The 24,316-nt window shown below is 36.4% G+C and overlaps 1 protein-coding gene across 8 annotated transcripts in view; it reads left to right on the top strand.

Moving 5' to 3' along the window:
• Window positions 1-24,316, top strand: part of RAPGEF2 (Rap guanine nucleotide exchange factor 2) — a 252,639-nt gene that overhangs the window by 99,869 nt on the left and 128,454 nt on the right. For 7 of the 8 annotated variants that reach the window (XM_029939372.1, XM_029939328.1, XM_029939338.1 and 4 more), the window contains exon 4: window positions 1,178-1,261. In XM_029939372.1, the coding sequence (XP_029795232.1) occupies window positions 1,178-1,261 (84 nt within the window). Of the gene's footprint in view, window positions 1-1,177; window positions 1,262-10,988; window positions 11,088-24,316 lie in introns of those variants that run through there. The other variant, XM_029939391.1, reaches the window with a different exon arrangement.

Here is a 24,316-nt window from a genome sequence, read left to right as displayed (position 1 = left end):
TATCCTAAGCACCTAGAACAAACCCTTATCCTAAAATTGTGAAGCATTTGATGAACAACAAACTGTAGTAGTAAGGCATGTGGAAGTAAGTAGGCAAATAAGTTGCCAAGCGCCTGCGGAAGACAATTTGACTTTTACCAGAATGACAGTGTGCGTACCCTTTGACCCAACAGTTGCACTTCTGGTGACTGATTATAGTCAATACTGCATGCACCAAGTTCCTTATAGCAGTTTTGATTTATTTACTTTTAAATGATTGTAAATGATTAAAAACAACAGAAATGACTGTCACTAGGGTTGGTTAAGGCAAATATGGCACATCTGTAAGAAAGTTGGCTTCCCATGAAGAGATCTCTGAGAGTTATGACAAAGGAAAGAACACTGTAGAGGATGCTATCTTTCCATAAAAAGAAAAAAAGCCTGTGGAGAGAACAAGAATGTATGTCTGTGTATCTGTGCATACACATAAAGACACTCTGAAAGAATATCTAACAAGTGTGGCAGAAAAATGTGGGAGCATCGTAGCCGGGAAAAGGTTGGGAGAACTGAGGTTCACTGTTTACTTCTTTATATTTTGTTTTATGAAGCAGGGAAAGCATTTTCAGTTCAAAAACATTAAAAGATAAAAAACTTAGGATGGTTGGTGCAATAGGCCTAAGGAACATTTAAAACACTTAAATATACTGATAAGTATCTTTAGCTTATTTGAGGGACCAAAATAATTTTTGGAAGGTTTTTTTTTCAAGTATGTTTTGAGAGAGAAGGAGAAGAAGAGAGAGAAGGAGAGAGAAAGAGACAGAGAAGGAGAGAGAAAGAATGGGGAGGGGACAGAGAGAGAGAGAGAGAGAGGAGGAAGAGAGAATCCCAAGCAGGCTCTGAACTGTGAGTACAGACCCCCTGTAGGGCTTGAACTCATGAACTATGAGATCATGACCTGAGCTGAAGTCAAGAGTCGAACACTCAGCCAGCTGAGCCACCCAGGCACCCTAGGGATAAAAAGTAATTTAAAAAATGATCCCAGTAGTCAAATATTGGTATTTTTATGTATGTGTTTTATGCTATTTCATTGTTCTCCATGGTTCTAAAAGAAACAGGGGTACTATACTTTGTGCTATATATGTTTTAATTTTGTTGTTGTCACAGATAATCATCTGGTTTTGTTACCTTTTCTTTTCAGTCCTGATGATATTGGGACCTGCTGGTATATACTTCTCTCTGGTTCCGTGTTCATTAAGGAATCCATGTTTCTTCCAAGAAGCAGGTATTGTATAGACATTCTGTAATGGATTTTCCATGAAGCTTAAAATCTTTTTGTTAAATTGAGTTCCTTTGCAGAATTCTTCTGTTGTTGTTTCCTATTCTGCTGACACAAACAAAGCAAGAAACTACCTTGGGACATTGATCTTTAAGAAAGGACTACTTTATGTTTAAACACTGTTATAATCTCTTTAACCAAGGGGAAGAAGACATGTTGATGACATGTCTATTTGTTATAGGAACACATCAGGCTAGTTTAGGACACATTTGTTTGTCGGGAATAAAGTCTCTCTCTATTAACAGCAATCTCATAAACATCTAAAGAGAAGTGAAGTTCATTGAGCCCTCCTGGAACTAGAAGTAGAAAGCCAGGGACTGTTGCTGACTTTTCTGCTTCCCAGGACCATATGGTGTCTCTTTCTGCATTTGTCTGTGGACTAGCTTCCCGCTCTCTACGACTATTAGTGTTTCTCTCCCTATGATTTTGGTTTATATGTGCTGACTATTGACTTGTGAGCTTCTGTCCCTCATGTTTCTGTCATTTGACTATCATGCCTGTGTCTTGTTGTTGGATTCTGCAGGCTGCAGCCTGATTGGGCTTGGGGCAGATATGCACCTAGTTCCAATCAGCTGTGGCCAAGGAGGGTTAGGGCTCGTCTGTTACACACATATGTTCAAGTTCTCTGACTAAGGGTGTCAGCTACTAAGTTTTACTAGTTATTTTTTACCTCAATTGTTTATATTTCACAATTAAATATTTTTATTTTGACTAAAATTTTAAAATTTTTAACTGATTAAATCTTTATTTAAATTTATTAAATAAATATTTAAATTGACAAAATTTATTAAAGCACTGCTTCCCATTCCCTTTCTATAACTTAACTCTCTCATGAAAATATTAAAGTCTGCTTTTTAAAATTTTTTGATGTTTTTTTATTTATTTTTGAGAGACAGAGACAGTGTGAGCAGGGGAGAGTCAGAGAGAGAGAGAGAGAGAGAGAGAGAGAGAGAGAGAGAGAGAGAGAGAGGGAGGGAGACACAGAATCTGAAGACAGGATCCAGGCTCTGAGCTAGCTGTCAGCACAGAGCCCGACACGGGGCTCGAACCCACAAACCGTGAGATCATGACATGAGCTGAAGCCAGATGCTTAACCGACTGAGCCATCCAGGTGCCCCTAAAGTGTATTCTTGAATTATTCTGAATGGGTCAGGGACAAGTTAAGAATCTATTTTAAAAATATGAACAAACTTTCATAAATAAATGTCAGAGTCAGTGAGACAGGGAAAGATAATTTATACACGCCTGGTAATAGAAGGCACTGGGATGGCCTTTGGAGGTAGTGAACTGGGTAGTGAAAGAGTGCCAGAGGCACACTGCATCTAATGAAAAACAATCTCTGGTGCAATTCCCATGCCTCTTTGCCCTTCTTCTTCTCCCAGATCAGATTGGCAGGCATTATTCTCTTTGGAAAATGGCCCCATGAGGGAGAGAGGCTCTATTGCCTGCTTATTTGTGGTTCTTATAGTGGCAATAGTAGTTATAGTAATGGTAATAGCATTGGTGGTGGCAATAGCAGTGATAAAGTGATGATGGAAAAATAGCCAAGGCTCTGATAGTGCCTTCTATTTCCCAGGTCCCCATTTTAAATGGTGTGTGTGTGTGTGTGTGTGTGTGTGTGTGTGTGTGTGTGTATAATCATTTAATATTGCAACTACCCTTTGAGGTAAGAATAATTATTATCTGCCTTTCATGACTGAGGAAACTGGCAGTATAGTGTGGGTGGTTGTACCCCCTGGAATTCTGCCTACTAAGCCTGGAGTGACCCGATGAACCATCTCCTGTAGTTTTAGGAATTCTGTTTCCCAGAGGAATGGAGAATTGATTAACACTCTTCTCCTCCAAATGTAGGACCTACTTTTTGGTCTCTTTTTGGAGGTTCTAACTCTGTTTCTGAACTTGGATGAAGGAATAGCCAAACAATATTTAAGCATTGGTATATTTTCAAATTATATATAATTTTAATATAAAAAGTAATAATAATTACTGTGTAAATTAGCAAAGGTAAAGAGATGGAAAAATCACTTATAATCTCTCATGCAAGGTAATAATTCTGTAATACTCTAGTGTTTTCCGATCAGTCTTACATGTATGTGTTCCACATACTGAAGAACATAATAAAGCATGTAATAGTTTATTTCAATTAAAGAAAACGTGTACATGAGTTGCTTGTAATATTAAAAATTCTTTAAAAGTCTTGCCCTTTATGCATCTTAATGCCTGTTTAATTGTTCAGTTACTTGAACTTTCCACAGATTAGTTAATAATTGGAACTTTTCATTATAATATTGCTTTACTGACTGATTTGAAATTTATGCATCTTCAGAGAGGACAGAGGTTAGTGATTTCATTATTCCACTGATGCAGCGTCTGTTATGTAAACCAGATCTGTAGACTGAGGTCCTAGAACAGTGAAGGAGCTGGTGATGGTCTTTTCTGAGTACCAGCCATCATTAACTAGTCTAGTAACAGCTTGTTCTAACTTCTGGGAAGGGAACCCAATGTTCAGAAAACTGCTGTTCTAAAAGAAAGGGACTCGTAGTTCAGACCTGTTTTATGAACACATTGGACTCTATGTCTAATTATTTTAAAAGATGACATAAGTTACTCTTTCTCTGGCCAGATGTCAAATGCTTGCAAGCCAGTACTTTAATGGGATGAAGGAAGGAATGGGGTTTCAGTCTGAATGACAAGCTAGGACTATATATAGGCTATTTCTTCACGTTGCACCTGTGACATTGGCTCTGTCAAAGTTGTTTGTTTCCTTTGGCGATGTTGCCTTAGGAATAGTGTTCATACTATTTTAATAGGAAGGAGTCTTCACTGGTACTGAAGGTTGACATTAGAGATTCATAGATATTTCTTTCTCCAGAAAATACTGAGGTTTGATTAAAGAATAGTATGGTTGAGGTGCTAGTAACAATCTGATTTTATAAAACAACTAGTTCACAGATGATTCTCCCCATTAATCACATTTTTATTATGGTAGTCTGGAAATTGTTTATTGGTGTATATAATAAGTAACCTAATAATTTTCTTGAAAGTTTCAACTCATTTTGACAGCGAATTCATCCTGAACAGATAGTTTTGAGTCAAAATACTTTGAAGAACATTTTTATATTTTTAACTAATTCTCATGAAATTGCTTTGACACCTGATTACCATCAAGTGAGAAGGATGATATACATTGTGAAAAATCTGCCATTTGGCTTCTAGATTTCATTTGCTTTATTGAATTCCTCAGTTGACATTGAGGTCAGCAATTTATAGTTTTAAAAGAGCTTTTGTTTTCTTTTAGATAGATAAATGTTCTTTGGGTTGCATACCTTTATGTTGTTGAAACATGAATCATTTTCCCTGATAAGAGTTACAACATTTATGGAGTCTATTAATTCCTTTGAGACTATCAGTGACAGCTTACTCACTCTTTTCTGTTCCAAGCAATTTAAGTGATATGGATGTTTTTATGAGTTTTATTGTAAATCTATTAGAAATATATCAAGTTTTGAAACACTAGTATTTGTGCAAGTGGCTGTAATGTCATTTATGATGTTGTGACATTCAGTGTTGCCCTAAGATAGGGCCAAACTCTTATTTGGAGTAAGATTTGTAGTCTTGAAGTAATGTACAATTTATAGTAATACTTTTCTTAGTCTTATTTAAAAATAAATTCAGTTTCTTTGATCAGAAAGGTGGTGAGCAAAGGTAATTTAGGAATGAAACAAAGGTTATTGTCATTCTCATTTAGAAAAATGTCAGAGGGGACATTTTTCACGGGTGAAGATAGAAACAGTATGAATTGGATGTGTTTTCCCAGTCCTGTATGCAGAGCAGTGGTAGTTACTGAGTTGTGCAGGTTGTGTACTGAACAACCCAGTGATGTGCTGTTTTAACCACAGTAATAGCCCCTGATAAGCAGAGAGGTGAAATATTTTGAAGAAGGACTTTTTGCCTCCTAATTTTTTCAAAGGCATCATTTGCAACAACAATAGAGCTGGAAAACAATAGATGAAAACCGTTTTGTCTAAAGTTGCAGGTTTAGAAGTGGTTTTCTTAATTACTTTTGTTTATTCTGTGTAATGGGCAGGAAGATATTCACAATGTTCATTGTCCTAATGTGTTCTAAATCAGTTCATTTGTGGAACTTTAGTAGAAATTGTTACTTAAAAGTTTCCCACTTTTAAAATTGTCCCATCGTATGAATGCTGAAACCTATTTTGTAATAAATTCACAATTTAATAACTTGGATTAATGTGGGTTTTTTTTTTGGCTGCTGGCTCCTTTGAAACGCTGAGAATTTTAGATATTAAAGATAGGCTGAGACTGTGCTTCTAAACTTTCATTTGCTGTTTGGATTGTTTGTTAGAGAGGAAGACAGTTTACCTACATTGTATGTTTACTCATGGAGTTGTAATCTTTTTCTACTAATTTGTCAGTAATTTTACATTTATTTGCAAAAAACCAGAATGCTAGATATTTAAACATTATTGTTATACAGATTCTTTGAGTTTATGTGGATCGTAATCCTGGGGCAGGGGGAATCCCTTTATTAAAACGTTGAACCTGATTTTTCTCAACAGAATCAAATTTATGATAGAAGCATCCAAGGAAAGACCTTTTAGTAGAAATGATGATGCACACCACATTTAAACATATGTAATATTTTGTTTTAGTTTTTTTTTTTTTACTTTTTTTTTTTTTTTGAGAGACAGATCATGAGCAGGGGATGGGCAGAGAGAGAGGGAGACACAGAATCCAAAGCAGGCCAGGCTCTGAGCTGTCAGCACAGAGCCCGATCGATGCGGGGCTCAAACCCATGAACTGTGATGTGAGGTCATGATCTGAGCCTATCAGTGTTGTAGGGCCTGTGAGTTTGAAGGAAAAGATAAGCCCCGGCTAGTCATATCCTAGAAATTTCGAAGATGCCAAGAAATGGATTGTAGTCAAAAGATGGGAGCCAGAGGAACTGGGGACAAAGACCTATCTCTACAGAGGGTGGGAGGCTTCCAGTGCACGGGTGTTAGGGTCTAGCTCCCAATACTGTAAATGTCATGCTTGTAGAGCACTGGCCGTGGAAACTGTTAAACATTGAAATGCCATAAAGATTTAGGATTCGTTCATACGCCCTTTTCACGTTTATGGGTCATTCTGTCTCGTTCTAAAAATAGGTTTGGTAGAGTATAAATTTTGAGACATACTTCCATGTCATTTCAAATAGTAGTTAAAACTTACACCAAATCCTACTGCATGGTCTCTGTAGTAAGTTCTGGAGTATGCAGAGGAAGCAAAATGGTCAACTCCCTGCTGTTAAATAACTTAAAGTCCGATTGGGGAGATGTGGCACTTATATATGAAGCATGAAAAAACTGCCTAGGTATCATTAAATAATACAGTATAAATGGATATAGCAAAGACCACACAAAATGCAAAAGACCCTCCAAGATTAGTGGTGTTTTAATGTGTGTGGTAATGAAGACTAGCTCTTAACGAAGTGAATTTCGAGTTAGGTTTGTGATTTCGATTGTTGGACAGTGGTTGGAAAGGAAGTCTGGACGTACTAAAGAGCATGAGTGATGGCACAGAAATAAGACGGAAGGAGGGGCAGTTCATACATTAGCGATAGCTTGAGTGGAGTCACAAGAATAGGACCATTTATCTAGAACAGACATGCACTTTAGGGAGTGAACTAGTTGCAAAACCGCTGGTGATGGTGGCATTAATGAGAGGTCTACTGTACAAAGCTGTATGGGTTAGTCGGAAAGGCTAGGGTTGTTGGTAAGTTAGGTATCAAATAACTTTGCAAGAGGTTAGGAGAAATGCACACACCATTTATTTGTCTCATGTTGGCTGTGTCCATTTACAAGTAGTGCTTCTCTTTCATTGATACCAAATATATCCACAATTTAAAAATTAAAGTTATGCTATGGTACTCTTAATAATCACATTTTAAATTAGAGCTGGCAGCTATAATGAGGATCAGTGGGGAAACAAGACATTTAACTAATCAGTTCTGAGAGGCTGAAATACTATTCTCATTATGATTCACATGACAAACAATGAGCTACTTGAGTTTAAAAATCACAGGCCTACTTTCTGCTTGCCAGTGCTACATGATAAGTTAATTGATTGCTCTGAAACTTGCTAGTTTTTTTTCAGTAATGGAAGAAGGTGAAACAATGGAAGAGTGATTCTGTATTTATGTGGTAGGGACTGAAAACACAACTATCTATTCCTTATTTCTAGTAAAGAGTTGTATAGGATTAGAAAATCGTCTCCTTAAAGAGTATAAATGTTTTATAAGTCATATGATGCCTTACTGGAGATGGAATATGGCTTTAAAAAAATAACTCACTGATAGGACCCCTCGGTGGTTTAGTTGGTTAAGCCTCCAGCTCTTGTTTTCAGCTCTGGTCATGATCTCAGGGTCATGAGATCAGGCCCTGCATGGAACCTGCTTATGATTACCTTCTCCCAGGGGCACCTGGATGGCTCTGTTGGTTGGGTGTCTGACTTTGGTTCAGGTCATGATTTTGTGGTTGGTGGGTTCGAGCCCGTGTCAAGCTCTGGGCTGACAGCTCAGAGCCTGGAGCCCATTTCATATTCTGTGTCTCCCTCTCTCTCTGCTCACACTCTGTGTCTCTCTCAAAAATAAACAAACATTAAAAAATTAAAAAAAAGAAAAGATTATCTTGCTCCTTTCCCCTCTATCCCTCCCTGGCATGTTCTCTTTCTCTCTCTCTCAAAAAAAAAAAAAAAAAAAAAGAAAAAAGAAAAAAAATAACTCCCCGACAAATCATGTTATGGAAGGGTGACGTTATTGGACGATAAGTGTATCCATATGGCATGAAGGTAGGGTGAGCGTCAGAGCTCTGGGACCCATACATTACAGGTAACCGTCAGTTACTGGCCAAGTCACAACAGTGGGAGCATAGGTTAACCATGGAAGACACATCGTGACTGGAGAAGGAATGGGAAAAATAAAAAAGAAAAAAAAAGAAAGAAGTGTTAAATCATCTTAAAGTGGCTCTCACTGGGTTTTTAAGATAATATGTTGCTCCAATATACCTTCCTTTCCATCATGGGGAGATATTGGTAACTTATAATAGGATTAAATGACATGATACATAAATTTGTTAGAAGTTTTATTGCCAGCATTACTAAACGTTGTTTATTTGTTTAAAAGAAAAAATTGATTCTTTCCCTTCCTCCTTTCTTTCCTTTCTCCCAAGAGAAACCATCAGATTTTGTTTAATTCATATTTGGAATAATGTAAAGTTAGTGGATGCTTGAAAAATTAGGAAGGGCCCCTAAGAACCACTTGTCTCAGGCATTGTCTCCTATACCTGTTACCACATTATTTTGCAGAAGCAAGTGATTGGGACCTTTGGTTGCCCAGTTAATGAAGATAGGTGGCTAGGTATAGAATCATGGGAAAGTCCTCTTGTTTTACCTTAAAAATGTTCAGTTTGATCTGTACATATAAAAAAATATGTGTATACTTGCGTATATAATTAGATTAAAACATACACACATGTACATAAATGTGCGTGTGTGTGTGATTCAGTCTTCCTGGAGTCGACTGCTTCCCTTCAGTATTCCACGGTTCTTTTGCCTCTACCTAATCCAGCAGCAGTGCTCTAAAAACTGACATACTTTTATTGAGATTGAAAAAGCATTCTGCTTCATAGATTATTAAAATATTTAAAAAATTATTAAGTCAAACAGATTGTTATCAAGAGTAAATGATATTTTTCTTTAAAAATTTCTGCTAAAATTAATCACTACAAGGGATGGTGTGCTAACAACTTCATATCTTAGGAGAATTATTTATCAAAGTGTTCTCAGAAGTGATGAGCATAATGACTAGAACTGATTGCTAGCACCAAACAGTACCCTGGGCTATTAGTTATGCCCTTCTAAGGGAGTCCTCAACTTGATGCTTAATTAGTGTTAATGAGTCCTATTGACCTCTGTCCTAAATTGCTCATCTGCAGTTATATATGCGTATCCTCCTGTCTTCTTCATTCTACCAATATTATTGAGTTGCCTCTGTGTGCCTGCCTAGGATATGGTGTTGAAACACAGAGATCCAGTGTGTCACCAAAACCAAGAGATTAAAAACTGTTTTGAGAAGAAAATGTGGGGTCAGTCTGTCCAGTGATGCAAGGGGACTGAATAAGGTGGAAATAGAGACATGACCTTTGGATTTAGCAGCTAGGAGGTCATGGGTGACGTGAGGGCCAGTCTCAGTGAAGTGGTGGAGTTGGCTGGGGGGAAATGGGAAGATAAGAACTGGTGAAAGAGAAATTTCATCATTATGGGAAATTTTTAAAATGTTTGTTTATTTTTGAGAGACAGAGACAGTATATGAGTGGGGAGGGAGACACAGAATCTTAAGCGAGCTCCAGGCTCTGAGCTGGTAGCACAGAGCCTGATGCATGGCTCGAACTCATAAACTGCAAGATCATGACCTGAGCTGAAGTTGGATGCTCAACTGATTGAGCCACCCAGGTACCCCCAGGATTATACTTTTAACTTGCCCTTGAAAAAAAATCACTTTAAAAAAACTTAATGATATGATGCTAAAATGTTACCTTAATTTTTATAAATCTTTATCTATTTTTGAGAGGGAGACAAGCATGAGCAAGGTAGGGGCAGAGAGAGAGGGAGACACAGAATCGGAAGCAGGTTCCAGTCTCTGAGCTGTCCCCACAGAGCCTGATGTGGGGCTTGAACTGTGAGATCATGATGTGAGCTGAAGTCGGATGCTTAACTGACTGAGCCACCCAGCACCCCAACACATTTCCTTTTAGAAATAACTTTTCAATATTGTATGATTTATTGAAAGTCTAGTTAGGAAAAGAATGAGGCTGTTACGTAATGGAAGGAAGGAGTCTGGGGATGCTCAGGAGAACTTGGTACTGGTCAGTTTGTGCAGGGGTGCAGAAGAAGGGGCAGAAAGGCAAATGGTATCTTGTTGGACATCGTTTTCCTTACTGTATATTTGGTTTCATGAAACAATTGCATAAACACAGCAGGGCCTATTTTTTTTGGTCACATAAAAGAACCCTAAAGGTAGATGGTCCCTGATGGTCTGGTGGCTCCACAGTGTGAAAGGTTTCAGGCTTTCATCCTTTCCACTTGTGTGTCTACATAGCTTCCACTTTCAGCATCAGGTCGGACCTCAAGGTGGATGTTGTGTGCAGCAGGAGCTAGAAGCTGGAGGAAAGGCAAGAGAACAAAAAAGTTAACTTCTCTCTCAATCAGATTTCTTGGAACAATGTTTCTTTTAATATTACATTATCTGGAGGTAATTACATGACCACTTCAGGTTTCCCAGGAGCCTAAGAAAAATAGTCTTTTATTCTATGATCCAATGAGTCCGCTAAAAATAATAATATGAAAATTTCTTACTTAAAAAAAAAATAAGCACAGCGCCCCACATGGGACTCGAACTCATGAACTGTGAGACCATGACCTGAGCCGAAATCAAGACTGAGCCACCCAGGCATCCCTAAATATCCTTCTAAGAGGAAGGAAGAGAATGGATGTTGGACTAGACAATCGAGACTATTGCATTTGCTCTTCAGTTTCCCCTCTTAGTTTGTTCATTATCTTTCTTTGCTAGATCATTCTTCCCCTCAGGCCTAGGATCATACTCTTCACCAGCTTACCCGCCCTGCTTCAGGTCTTACATCATCTCTTCTAATTTCTACTTGTCGTATCTGAAGTTGACTTGAGTCCAGCTATTCCCGTGACACACACAGATAAGGTAAAAATGTATATTAAAGATTTTAAGGCAGTGTTGGGAAAGAGTTCCAAATAAGGCAAATAAAATTATGAAACAAATGTGAGCTTGGTTTGACTACAGTTGATAATATTGAAAGGAGAGTTTAGTTGCAGTTGATCTAAATATATCCTAAATTTGAAATAAGGTGGATGTCTAAATTGACAGAATAGAGTAAGATGTGTAGAAGATCCAGTGGAATATATTAAAATGTTCCCCCTTCAGGTGTTAGTTGTACTCTCTGCTTCAGCATGAAATGTCCTCATCCTGGAAAGCTAACATGATTTTGAGCATCTTTCAGATCAACCTTACCCCGTTTAAATCATATTCTGATGGGATACCTGATGCATAGAACAAAACAGCTCTCTAGAGAGGGAGCTCAATTGCTGGATCAAGTTGGGAATTTGGTTGCCATAACTACAACTTCACAGATAACGGTGCACATATAAGTATAGGCTTTCATAGTCCTTGGAAAACTGGCACTGGTAGTGTCTTAACAAAGTAAGTAGACTTAACGAGGACTCTTGAATCTTCATTCAGAGAATTTGTCATTTGTGATCCTTGGTGTGAATGAGTATGGGTTCACCTTAGAATTCCTTTTTAGTGACGTTTGGATTTCTCTTGCAAAAGTAAATACAGTATTTATTTCATAAAGGTTTTCAAGCCTGATGTGTGTGTCAATGAATACTATATTTTTCTCTGTAAAAAACTAGATTTGCTTATCTGCTGCTAAGTGTAATGGACTCTAAACCCATGTTTGGTCCACAGTTACTTTGGGGGAGGCTTGGTTTGGAGGGATGTGTGGATTACCATTTCCCCTGTAATAGAAAGTAAGAGTAAGAATGTTATTAAAGATTGTGGTATGAAACAAATCATACATGGTGAAATTGGAATATCTTTATTAAAATAAAATTTCGGTTAATCATAGTTCAGGGTCTCTTTATTTAACTATAAGTTAAATTATATATGTGTATATATACATAAAAGAATACAAAATCATATATTTGAGTTAAGGAAAATGACTTTATTCTATTATTTATTTATTCTGTTATTACCCCTAGTTGATTTTTTGATGTACTGAAATTGCTTAAAAGTACTTCAAGAATTAAGAAATCCACTTTAAGCTATTTCATTTTGTGTATTATCTTTATATTAGAATTTAAATGAATGTAATGTATGCTTAGTAACTACCTTGCATATTCATTAGTGATGAGAATATTGAACTGTAAGTTCAAAATATTAAAAAGCAATTATTTCCTTAGGTATTTCTTGCTTCGTCACATGTCTATGGTTTTATAGAGGTTATGTGTTTTTTGCAATCAAATATATGATTTTTGGTATTTCATTTTCATACATTACAGATCTCTATAAACATTGTGTATTCTCTTAGTTATTTGGTTATCTGAATTTTTTTTTTGAGTCATGTATTTCAGGCCTATTTTTACTTTGTTAATTGATGTCTTATGTTGTATAGGTATAGGTATATGCTGCTTAGTTTTTCAGCTTTATTAATGTTTATTTCTTTCCTTTTTGTTTATTTCTTAATTTAAACATTTTCAGATGATTTAAAATATTGAGGCAGTGGTCAAAATCTGTCAAACTTTTCTATGTTTTATTTTTTGTTATTTTTGGCTTTATTAAGATGAATTTAGAAAACCATTAAGTATTTATACTTTAGTTTTACAAGTAGAAAAATTAAGAGTATTATATTTTCATCATTCTAAATCATATATACACGGTGTATCTATGTCTCTACCTATATATGTTCTTTATGTATCTATCTATGTATATATTGCAGAGGTCTGCTACTATGATGGTTTATATAGTTTAAAATAATAATTCCTTGTTATTCAGAATCTTGACACCATTTCAGTTTACCCCTGATCTTGATTTTTAACTGACGTAATTTTGGAAATACAGAATAAAGAGTTAACTGTGAAGAGGGTCTTCTAGGTTTTAAAATCATTATCCCATTTAAGTGAATTTTTTTATTGAAGTATGATTGACATCTATTAAGTGAACTTTAAAAAATATTTATCTATAGTTAATTTTGTATATGGAAACATCCCTGTGACAAGCAGAGGAATTTTTCATTGATTATCTATGTCAGAGTATAAAGTAGTTATAGTTCTCCAAAAATAGTAGAGAAGAACTGGCTGATCACTACTCCCTCTTGAGAGGTATGAATTTTAATTTTTCTAAGAATGTGCTTGTGGGACAAGAAGTAGAAACGACACTGGGTTAGAGTCCTCATGGCAATAAAGATGGTTAGAAGATAACACAGGGCAAGATTATGAAAGGTAATTGACAGAGGTTTCTGAAGTGGACGAGTTAGTAGATCAGGCTGGTTTAGGATGGGTAAAATACTGAAGCCCAGGCCTAGAGATTTTCATTCACTACAATGTGGATTTGATCGTGCACTCTTGTTTTCAAAATTTACAAGCAAGTGGTCAATCAGATGTGAACTGAGAGGCTGGGCTAATGACTATGAGACTGATGTGTAGCCACTGACGTTTTTTTTTTTTTAATGTTTTTTATTTATTTTTGAGAGACAGAGACAGTGTGAGCAGGGGAGAGTCAGGGAGAGAGGGAGATACAGAATCCGAAGCAGGCTCCAGGCTCTGAGCTAGCTCTCAGCACAGAGCCCGATGCGGGGCTCAAACCCACAAACTATGAGATCATGACCTGAGCCGAAGTCAGACGCTTAACCAACTGAGCCACCCAGGTGCCTCTCCACTGAAGTTTTAAGATCAGTACAATGAAAAGATTGTGGAAGATTTGGCAAAGTTGGAACCAAGACTGGAATCCTAGCCTTGGTGTTTCAAAGCTAAGGGCCTGACTAGTATTTTCAGGGAAATAGAAGAAGATGGGTCACGTGTCAGTGTAACTTAGAAGGACTAATTGGCAAAATTTAGGGACCAAAATTGCAGACTATGGAAAAGATGAAGTAAAAGATGATTCCAGTGCTTGGAACTTACATGTCTGGTAGTGTGATGCCTTTACCAGCTGTAACCAAATCTGGAGGGAATGAAGTGGGTGGATATCAGAGTTGAAAATATTTGGTATTAGGCCTATTGTGATACAAACTTTGACAGACAGGGGGAGCTACAGGAGGTGTGAAGAGAACCTGGGCATTGAGTCACCCCAAACGCTTTGGAGATGGGGTAGTGCAGGGGGAAAGGTAGATAGAGAGGGAGAATACAGAAACAAAAATGAGATCCTTATAAGGTCAGAAGACTATAGGGGCAGACTTTGACAACCAAAATTTTGCTTTGCTGCCCATTTTCATGCAGAATTATCTCATGGCCTGTTTTAACCAAGCCAGGCAACATGTAACCAATTCTCATATTAAGTGGTTGTCGGATTTCATCATGTTCTGATGAGCTTTGTAAATGAGGTAGTTTTACTCTTTTGCAAAACATAATTTGAAAATGATGGTTTGGGTTCCTTCAAGTTTGGGGCTTCTATCGGCATTCATGAATATCTTTTTGTCTGGACATATGTTTTTATTACTTTCTGAATACTGTAGGGGTGAATTTGCTGGGTTATATGGTGCATGCATGTTTAATTGTATAAATAACTGTCATACTGTGTGTATAATAGCTGTAACATTTTGCATTCCCAACAGGTTATGAGAATCCTGGTTGCTTTATATCTTCCCCAACCCTTGGTATTGTCAGTCTTGTTGGTTTTAGCCTTCCTAGCAGATATGTGGTGGTGATCTCACTGTGGCTTTTATGCATTTCTCTGAAGACCAGTGTTGTTGAGAATGTTTTTATGTGTGTATTGGCTGTTCATGTATCTCTTTTCGTGAAATGTTAGTTCACCCATTTAGAAGAGGTTTTTTTTTTTTTTTTCCAAAACTGAATTTTGCCCACTAAAAAGGTCTGTATCTGGAATCTCTCTTCTGTTCTGTTGATCTACTTCAGTTCTTGTAGCAGTAAATACCACATTGTCTTCAATTGTGTAGCTTTATAGTAGTTTTTGAAATCACATAGCATAAATCCCCAATTTTGTTCTTTATTAAAATTGTTTTCACTGTCTTTGCGTCTTCATATAAATTTTAAAATCAGCTTGTCAGTGTCCAAAGTTTGTTTGGATTTGATTGGATTTGCACAGAATCTAAAGATCCATTTGGGAAGATTTACTTTCAGTAAGATTGAGCCATCCAACATGGTATATTTCATAATTTATTTAAATCTTCTATTATTTCCCTTTGCATGGTTAAGTACTCTTTTTGTAATTTTTAGTGTAAAGGTCATACATCTCTTTATTAAATTTATTTCTAAGTATTTTATTTTTGATGATAAGTAGTAGGTTTTTACTACTTCAGTCTATAAGGGAGGATCTGAAACAGGTTAAACAATATTGTCAGAGTTGTCCACTTGAAACAAGATTAAACAAACTAAATATGGCTCATGAGACATGTCCACATTTTATTCAGATGCATTAAATTAGTTGACATTTTATTACTTGATATCTTTTAAGAAATTACATATATTTGTAGGCTTATTTCCTTTCTTGTCAAAGTGTTTTTTTAATTTCCAGGAATTTTATGAATGTGGTATTATTTGAGTGACCCCTGAGCTATTGTTTTTAGGTCCTGTCTTACAAGGACTTGCCTCCTATTTCAACTTCATTTATGGTATATAGCAGATTTGGGAGAGGATAGTGGCTAGGTAATGGTGCCATTCATGTAACCTTTAAAGAATATCAGATTCCTGGTTGCCATTATTTGAGATCTTATTTGATTTTTGAGATCATTTCAGTTTCTTCCCGGTAAGGGGCCAATTTGAATTATTCATTGGAATTCATTTACCATTTTTCTCTCATTAACAAGTTACGTAGATCTATTTGGTGATTCCTTAATGTAATTGTTTATTTTACCTCTTTAATGAATTTTATGAGAATTAGGTCATTTTAGATAAGATGTTAGGGCTAGGTTTCCTTCTCTCTTCAACTCATACATGATGAGCATTGCACAGTGAAATGTTGAACTTTTCACAAAGGCAATTTGGATGAGGCACGTCTCCATGCTGAAGGGGAAGGCTGTTATGGACCATAACTTCTATACAAACTGATCAGCTGCCATCTGTGTACAAAGCACTGTGATCAGCAGAGACCTGTTTGTGCCACTGTGTAGACTGATAGCAGCAGATCAATTTAGCTGAGCTGTTCTGTGGCAGTTGGGTCACGAGGACATAGACACTACCAAAGTGTAGTCATCATCACACCACTGTCCTTTGCTGGTTTAGATTGTGGCAAGAGAGAAAAAACTGCTTGCTCTCTTCACCCCAGTACAGCTGAGGTAAGATCCACCTTTTTTCTCTTGAAGGGATAAGTAAGACCCAAAGCAGCCTCTTTCAGCTTTTCCCACGTTGTTTTGATTTAAATGTATGCCGTTTCCCCTCCATGATAATCCCTCAAGCCAGGTATACAATTTATCATCCCTTTAGTGGAGAGCAATGTGTATAGTACAGCTTAGATAAATTCTAGTAACAAAATTGCATTGCTGAGCACATCTAAACATTTGACCTTGGAGATTCATAGGAAAACAGACATTGCAGATTTCCCTACTTGCCCTTGACTTACAAGAGAGTGATAATGAATTAATAGAAATTGATAAAAGAGCATCTGTCAGGCAGCCACTGAGGTCATGAGGCTGGTATGCGGAAACAGTGCCCATACAACATGCGTAACACATAACTGCAGCCAGGAGGGGTGGGTGGGTCATCGAAGCAGGAAATTAGCCCTCGGAAGGAATGTTGGCTTTCTGCACGAGCTACGGCCGCGTTGGACTCACTGAGAGAAAACGCACTGGGAAATGGGGAGTGCTCACTGCCGCAGAGAAAAGAGCTCAGATAGAAGGTGGCAGCGCTCTTGCTGTTATTGGTGCTGCAAAGATTTTGAAGACAGTGCAGGTTAGATTTTTTATTTTTAAAGGAATGAAAATGTTAATAGTATAAATATCAAATGTTTAGTACTTCTCCCATACTTAAATAGACAACAGGATACTGAGGAATGAACAGAGAGGAGAATACACAGCTTACAAGGCCTTCGCTTGTAATTTTTTTCTTGTGCTCTGTTTTAAGCAAAGGTTAAATGTTGAGATTTGTGTGGAGCAATCCACCTCTGTTAATTTGTTCAGGGTGATGATTGTTAGAATATTTATTTCTAAATGAGCCTTGAAAGAGACTCTTAAGTGTATATTGAGTTTTCCCAAATAGTTATTTCTGAAATAGGAGCTTGTTACAGGCCATCCTTTAGAAACAGTTGGTAATTTACACACACATGTAACATATGTAGTATACTTGGCAAGTGTATGCTTTTGTTTTAAATAGCTGTAACCTTTTTTTCCCCTTTTGGTTAAACTAATGAATGAGGATAATATTTTAAAAAATGAAATGCATTTAAATGGTAATCTTTCAGACCATGTTCCTTTTATACTTACATGAAAATTTACTCCTGAATATTCTACTGATTGAGAATGGGATAGATGGCATCAGCAGTTACTTGTTAGAATTTTTTTCCTCTAAAGTTGCTATTCTTCTATTTAAAGGCAGTGTCCTACAAATAAATATATATGTGTATATATATATATATTTTGTAAGCCCTAAATAAATAGATTGATTTTGATTTAGGAGCATTGGTTCAGTCATTTTATTTACTTCTCATTATCCAGAAATAAGGTATGAAAAATTGGTATTTTTAAAGTATTACATTTTAAATCTTTTTACAAATTGGGAATGCCCACCAGTATAATCTCAGTTTGATTGCCGTGTATTCCCTCGCTGGGTATAGCCTGACATGAATAAGTTTACATTCCAATACTGAGGAATTGCATTCCACTGGGCAGTTCTGACGTACAACAAGAATGTGGAGGCCCATACAAAGGGCAAGTTTAGGGACACTGATAGAAGAAGCTTCTGTGTTCAGCAACTGCCTTTCGTGGAAACTTACACTGGTGGAAAGTACTCTTGCCTAAACTTGGGTGGGGAAAATGTGGTCACAAAGAGTTGGGACAGGACAGCCCTCCCAGAGAAAGACCCTGCAATACCCTGTCTGGTGTGTCACTACCAGAGGTATTCACGAAAACTAGGTAAGACTTTATATCTTCAAACATTTGTGCTTTCTTGTGGAGGGTCTTGAACTCGAAAGAAAGTTTATCAAGCTATTAAAATTGTGTCTATTTTACACTATATAGAAGACTAATTGTTTTTAGTAATTTTTGTCTGCATATTTTTAGTACTATAAAGTCATTGCATTTTGCACCTGTAAAAAATACTGAAGTTAGCTTACTTCAATTTTACAACAATTTGTAATTCTTGCTTTTAAATTTGTTCTGTACAAAATCTTAATGGGCATGAAAATCTGGATTGTTAAACTGTTTTTGAATTAGTCATACTTAGGGAATATGAGCATTTAGGAATAACCTGCCTGTTATCTTGTAAGTGATCTTTTTAGTAATCATTTGTATGAGTTAAACTTTTTTGTTTAATAGCACAGAGAACCAATGTATTGACCAAAAGTAAACCTGCATCACTTTTAGTTGTCTTCTGTGGTTGTTTAATGTAAGATTATAAGGACATTCTGAAATTACATTGAGGTTAATAGTTGAAAGTATGTTTATACAGAACACTTTTAAAAGGATTTAAAATAGGCTGTAGTAATTAAGTTTTCATACAATGTAGAACCAGAAGACTATCAGCGTTCTTAAAACACATATAGCATACTTCTTTGTATCTCCCTATATCTTTCTCCCTGACTTTATAGCCTCTTGAGAAAGGCTGGTTGGTATCTAGTCTAGAAAGGGCTAACACATCTTTAAATATTCAGGCCCAGTTTCATTGATAACTATTACCTATATCTTTCTTGCTTTTGAAAGTTACTATACATACATATTCGGATTTACGTGTTTACATAGAAAGACTGGAATTATCAAAAGAGAGGAATTAATTTTTAAAAATAATTTAATTCAAAGTTTAAAAATAAGGTGATGTCACTTTAAAAATTAAGTTTAAACTTCAAAAATATCATTGTTTGTCGTGGTATGTGGTATTATGAGTGCCATTTCAAAGAAGCAGATGTTCAACGAGTTAAGTTCTGGCAGCAGCTGCCTGGAGAAGCGTGGTTTTTATAGATTTGACATTCAGATCTTTGTCTATTCCAGCGTAACCCTCAAGCTCATGATGGTCATGTGTAATTTTGCTGAATTTGAATTGCCTTCTGAATTACAAAAGCTGATTTGTCCTTTTCACTCAACTAAGCAATGAGTGAGCCTAGCCAGTTTCTGAGAATCTACCTTTAACCAAGTTCTGCTCTCTGCTTGTCATTGGGTGTGTGCTTTCTGGGTAAATGTGATACAGTATAGCAATATTCCTTAGGAGGTCTAGGGATTCCTCCTCATAAATGGCAAGTTTACCAATGACTAGAGTTTATGTTACTGAATGTGGAGGGAGGGCTATAGCAGCAAGCAGGAGAAAGGGCAAGGTCAGTGTAGCATGACAGAATCCTGTGTTATGGAATCTGATTGTGGTTTCAGGCATCTCATTTAACCTTCCCTTAGATAGGTTGGCTTAGTTTCTTCAGTTGTGAAATAAAACTGGAACTAGAGGGACAGTCCTTATGGGGACAGTAGGAATGCATTGGTCACATCTATTAACAGTTGGGGGCTTTATTAAATTATAAAAGTTTGAGGACCTTTGGGTGTAGTATCTTGGATTAATGGTTGAAGAAAAAAAATGCCAACACACCCTGTACTATAGGATTTTGTAAGTTTTTTTTTTTTCCTTATGTCTGAAATTCTGCAAATCTATTTTGGTTTTGATAGCAATTGTAGGAAGCAAACATGATGATCTTATTATTAAACTTATGGTACTCACTATTCTGTCTGTATTCACAACTTCCCTGTGTACTCATCTTTTATAGATGATACATACATTCTTATATACAAACTATGTAAGAACAGGGGCTTATATTTAGCAAGTTTTTTATAAGCTCTGTATTGATTACAAAGTCTATACTGATTCTGTTGTATGGGTCCAGTGAGTCTTTGGAAGAGGAATAGGAGATGGGATTGTGGAGATGGGACTGGGGTGTCAGTACCCTCAAATTTATGGCCAGCGATAAAATAAAAATGGGATTAACGCTGGGTGAAAGAAAATGTAGGTGTAACTGACTCTTCAGAAATACTTCAGTAATATTTGTTTACCTTCTCCCCATTTCTTCCTAGTTCCACTCCCACCCACAACTTCTTTCACTTCATTGCTAATTAGTGTAGAAAAGAGGTCATTTCCAAGCTTGTCAGTGGTATAATTTGGTCATCAAAGTTAACTCTTTCTTTGCCTCTAAGATTTGTTATTATTTGGTCAAAGTGGTATCTCTACGTTTTCTTATTCAAGTCCCAGATTTTTGCCAAGAAATTCAATCTTTTGATCCTTACATAAAATATGCCATTTTAGCTACTTTTAAATTGTTTGTTTATAATCTCTACATCCAACATGGGGCTTACAGTCACAACCCAGAGATTAAGAGTTGCGTGCTCCTCTGACTGAGCCAACGAGGCACCCCAGCTACTTTAATTATTTAAGGTGTGTGACTCAGTGGCATTAATTACATTCATACTTGTGTAACTGTCACCACTATCTGTTTCCCAAATTTTATGTTCCATAGCCCCAAACAGAAACCATTAAGCATTCCTATAACCCTCAGTAATCTGTAGTCTGCTTTCTGTCCTTGTGAATTTTCCTGTTCTGTATATTTCATATAAGTAGAACCTTACAGTACTTGTCGTTTTGTGACTGGTTTATTGCACTTAGCACAATACTTTCAAGGCTTCTTCAGGCCTTGTATCAGAACTTCATTTCGTTCAATGGCTGAATAATATTCCATTGTATGCATTTATCACATTTTGTTTATATATTAATGTGCTGATGAATATTTGTGTGGTTTCCATGTTTTGGCTATTGTGAATAATGCTTTAGTGAACTTTGATGTGCAAATATCTGTTTGAGTCCTTGTTTTCAGTACGTTTAAGTATTTAGGAGTGGAATTGCTGGGTCATATGGTAATTCTCTGTTCAGCTTTTTGAGGAGGCACCAGACTGTTTTCCACAGAGACTGCACCACTTTACACTCCTACCAGCAAAATACAAGGGTTCCAAATTCTCTGGAATGCTTGCCTTTTTTTTTTTTTTTTAAATTATAACCATCTTAGTATCTCATTCACATCTAGCATCAGGTGTGAATTGGTATATCATTGTGGTTTTGATTTACTTTTCTTTAATGACTCAGGATGTAGATCAGCTTTTCATGTGTTAACTGGACATTTGTATACCTTCTTGGAGAAACGTCTCTTGGAGTACTTTGTTCATTTTTTAATTAGGTAGTTTGTTGTTTTGTTGTTGAATTGTAGGAGTTCTTTATGTATTCTGAATAATTAAACACTTCTCAAATGTATTGTTGCAAATATTTCCTCCCAATCTGTAGATTGTCTTTTCAGCTTCTTGGTAACGTCCTTTGATGCACAGAAGTTTTTAATTTTCTTTTGCTGCTGTGCTTTTAGTGTCATGTCTAAGAATCCATTGTCAAACCATAAAATAGATTCTTAACTATAGAGAACAAACTGTTGGTTGCCAAAGAGGTGATGGGTATTAAGGAAGGTTGTGTTGAGCACCGCATGTATGTAAGTGATGAATCACTAAATCCTATACCTGAAACTAGTGCTACACTGTATGTTGACTAAAAGGAGTTTAAATAAAAACGTGGGAGGGGGGAAAAAGAATCCATTGTCAGATCCAATGTCATAAAGATATACACTGATTTTTCCCAAGAGTTTCGTGGCATAGACTTCTGAAACCTAGGTCAGTGATCCCTTTTCAGTTAATTTTTGTATGTGGTGAGCGGAGTGGGTCTAAACCCTGCTTATGTGGGAGCACAGCTGCTCCAGCACGCCTTGTTGAAGGCTGTACTTGCCCCATTGACTGAGCTTGGCTCCCTGGTCAGAATCAGCCGCCGATTTATGGGCTTATTTCTGGACTCTCGATTTTATTTCATTGCTTTGTATGTCTTTCCATAAGCCAGTACCACATGATGACTATAGCTTTGATGTGAGGTTTGAGATCAAAAGTGTGAGTCCTCCAACTTTGTTCTTTTTCAAGTCTGTTTTGGCAGGTAGGCCCCTTGTAATTTTATATGAATTTGAAGATTGACTTTTTGGGATTTTGATAGGGATTGCATTGAATCTATAGATTGCTTTGCAATCTCTTGTAAGACTTAATACAAAAAAAAAAAAAAAGACTACATTTGATAGGACTAATTCCCCATTTCTTCAGTGGCACCAAGGAGCATTTGGAGCAGAATGCAGTCACATAGCTTTGAAATAATCCTTACTGATTTATGACTTTTCTTTCTTCCCTCCCTCTCTTACCCTCCCTCCCCATTTTCTGACTTTGAAATTTCTGACTTTTCTTGAAACCCTTAAGGATTATTGGTATATTTTTTAAGTTGCCCATGTTCTTATTTAATTTGTATCATTTGTAAATTGTTTTAAATCATGATTTTAGAAACTTAAATGATACCAACTTTCAGCTGCTATTAATAAGACTGAAGAAGTATTGTTTTAAATTTGTGCTTCTGATCTTAGAAAAAGCCCTTTGGAATTCTGTAGTTTTTTTGTTGAAAACTTTTTAGTCTGTGTTTTCCCCTTTAGGAACTTTCTTAGGAGAATGCTGTATCATAGGTTTTATGTGGTTTGGTATAAGAGTAGGCATCGTAATTTTCATTTTTAAAATTACTTCCTAGTGTATTTGTCATTTTGAAGTGTGTTTTTGTATACTGTTTGTTATTTATTATGTTAGCAGCTTACTATGCTAATGCTTTAAAGACTTCTAGTTTTCATTTATGGCTTTTAACTAAAACATGAGAATCCCTTATTGTTTAATGTCATATTAAATGATATGTGCATTTGATCATTTTTCACATAGAATATTTCATTTCATTGTGGATCCTCTTATTACTGCTTTCTTGCACTCACATAAAACTAAAACTGAAATGTCTTTACTTTATTCTTACTGGCTTTGTTTTGTGTTTTACTGTCTAAGCATCTATGTCATTTGCAAGCCTGCAGATTTCTCTCCATTTCTTTCCACTAAATCATCTGAAATATTTTAAAGAATTGATCTCAATATCATTTAGGGTGGGTCATTTCTGTTATATGTTGCTATCTGGTTTCCTTTTTTAGCTCTATACTTAGGTTTCAGAACTGAGTTTTTCTTTTTTTCTTTTTATGTTTTTAATGTTTATTTTTGAGAGAGAGAGAGAAAGACTGAGTAGGGGAAAGGCAGAGAGAGACGGAGACACAGAATTGAAGCAGGCTCCAGGCTCTGAGCTATTAGTACAGAGCCTGATTCGGGGCTTGATCTCAGGAACCATGAGATCATGACCTTAGCTGAAGTCAGCTGCTCAACAGACTGAGCCACCCAGGAGCCCCCAGAACTGTGTTTTTAAAACAGTGTGTAGAATTTGGTCCAAGATTTTAAAAAAACTTAGTAAATAATGATATTTACTTACTTTGGTTTACATATTTATTGTTTCAAAGAATCACAGAGGAAAAGCAAACGCATTTTGTGGACTTAATGAGTTTCTAGCTAGCATTTTTTAAGACTGTTCATTCCTACTTTATAGCTTCTAGTCTGTAAGCAAAGGGTAAGTCATCTTTGTGTTAGAGACAAGAGGCCTAGTCATTAAGCCTAGTATGTGCATTCATGACTTACTCTTTGGCTCTTTTGAGGCCATTGTATTCTGGATTTTTGGCCATGGTTGAAATAATAGATTGTTAGAAAAATGAATAATATATCTCCTTTGCTAGAGTGTGTTCTGTGCGGATTTGCCTTTTGCGCTTAATTCAAGGAATTACCTGAGGGTGAGAGTTATTTTTCCTGTGATTCATGTATTTGTGATAGTCAGTAGAACTTGAGTCTTTTGTGGCTGCAAAGGGAGTTTTGTCAGATTCTGGTGTATCTCATTTCCCAAAAGACTCTCATGGAGATATTTTTTAATAGCATATTTTAGGGAATGCAAACTTTTCATTTCCAAACTGATAGTGTTTGTGCATATCGATATGTGAATATTGTCCTACCCCAAAATTCTTTTGAGCTAATGGCTAATTTGTTCAAGGATTTACACTTTTAATTCTGAAGTAGGGAGAGTTATTGG

Source organism: Suricata suricatta, chromosome 1, assembly GCF_006229205.1.
Source record: "Suricata suricatta isolate VVHF042 chromosome 1, meerkat_22Aug2017_6uvM2_HiC, whole genome shotgun sequence".
Lineage (NCBI taxonomy): Eukaryota > Metazoa > Chordata > Mammalia > Carnivora > Herpestidae > Suricata > Suricata suricatta.
Note: the sequence above shows the minus strand (reverse complement) of the source record. Positions and strands in the feature narration are given on the sequence as shown.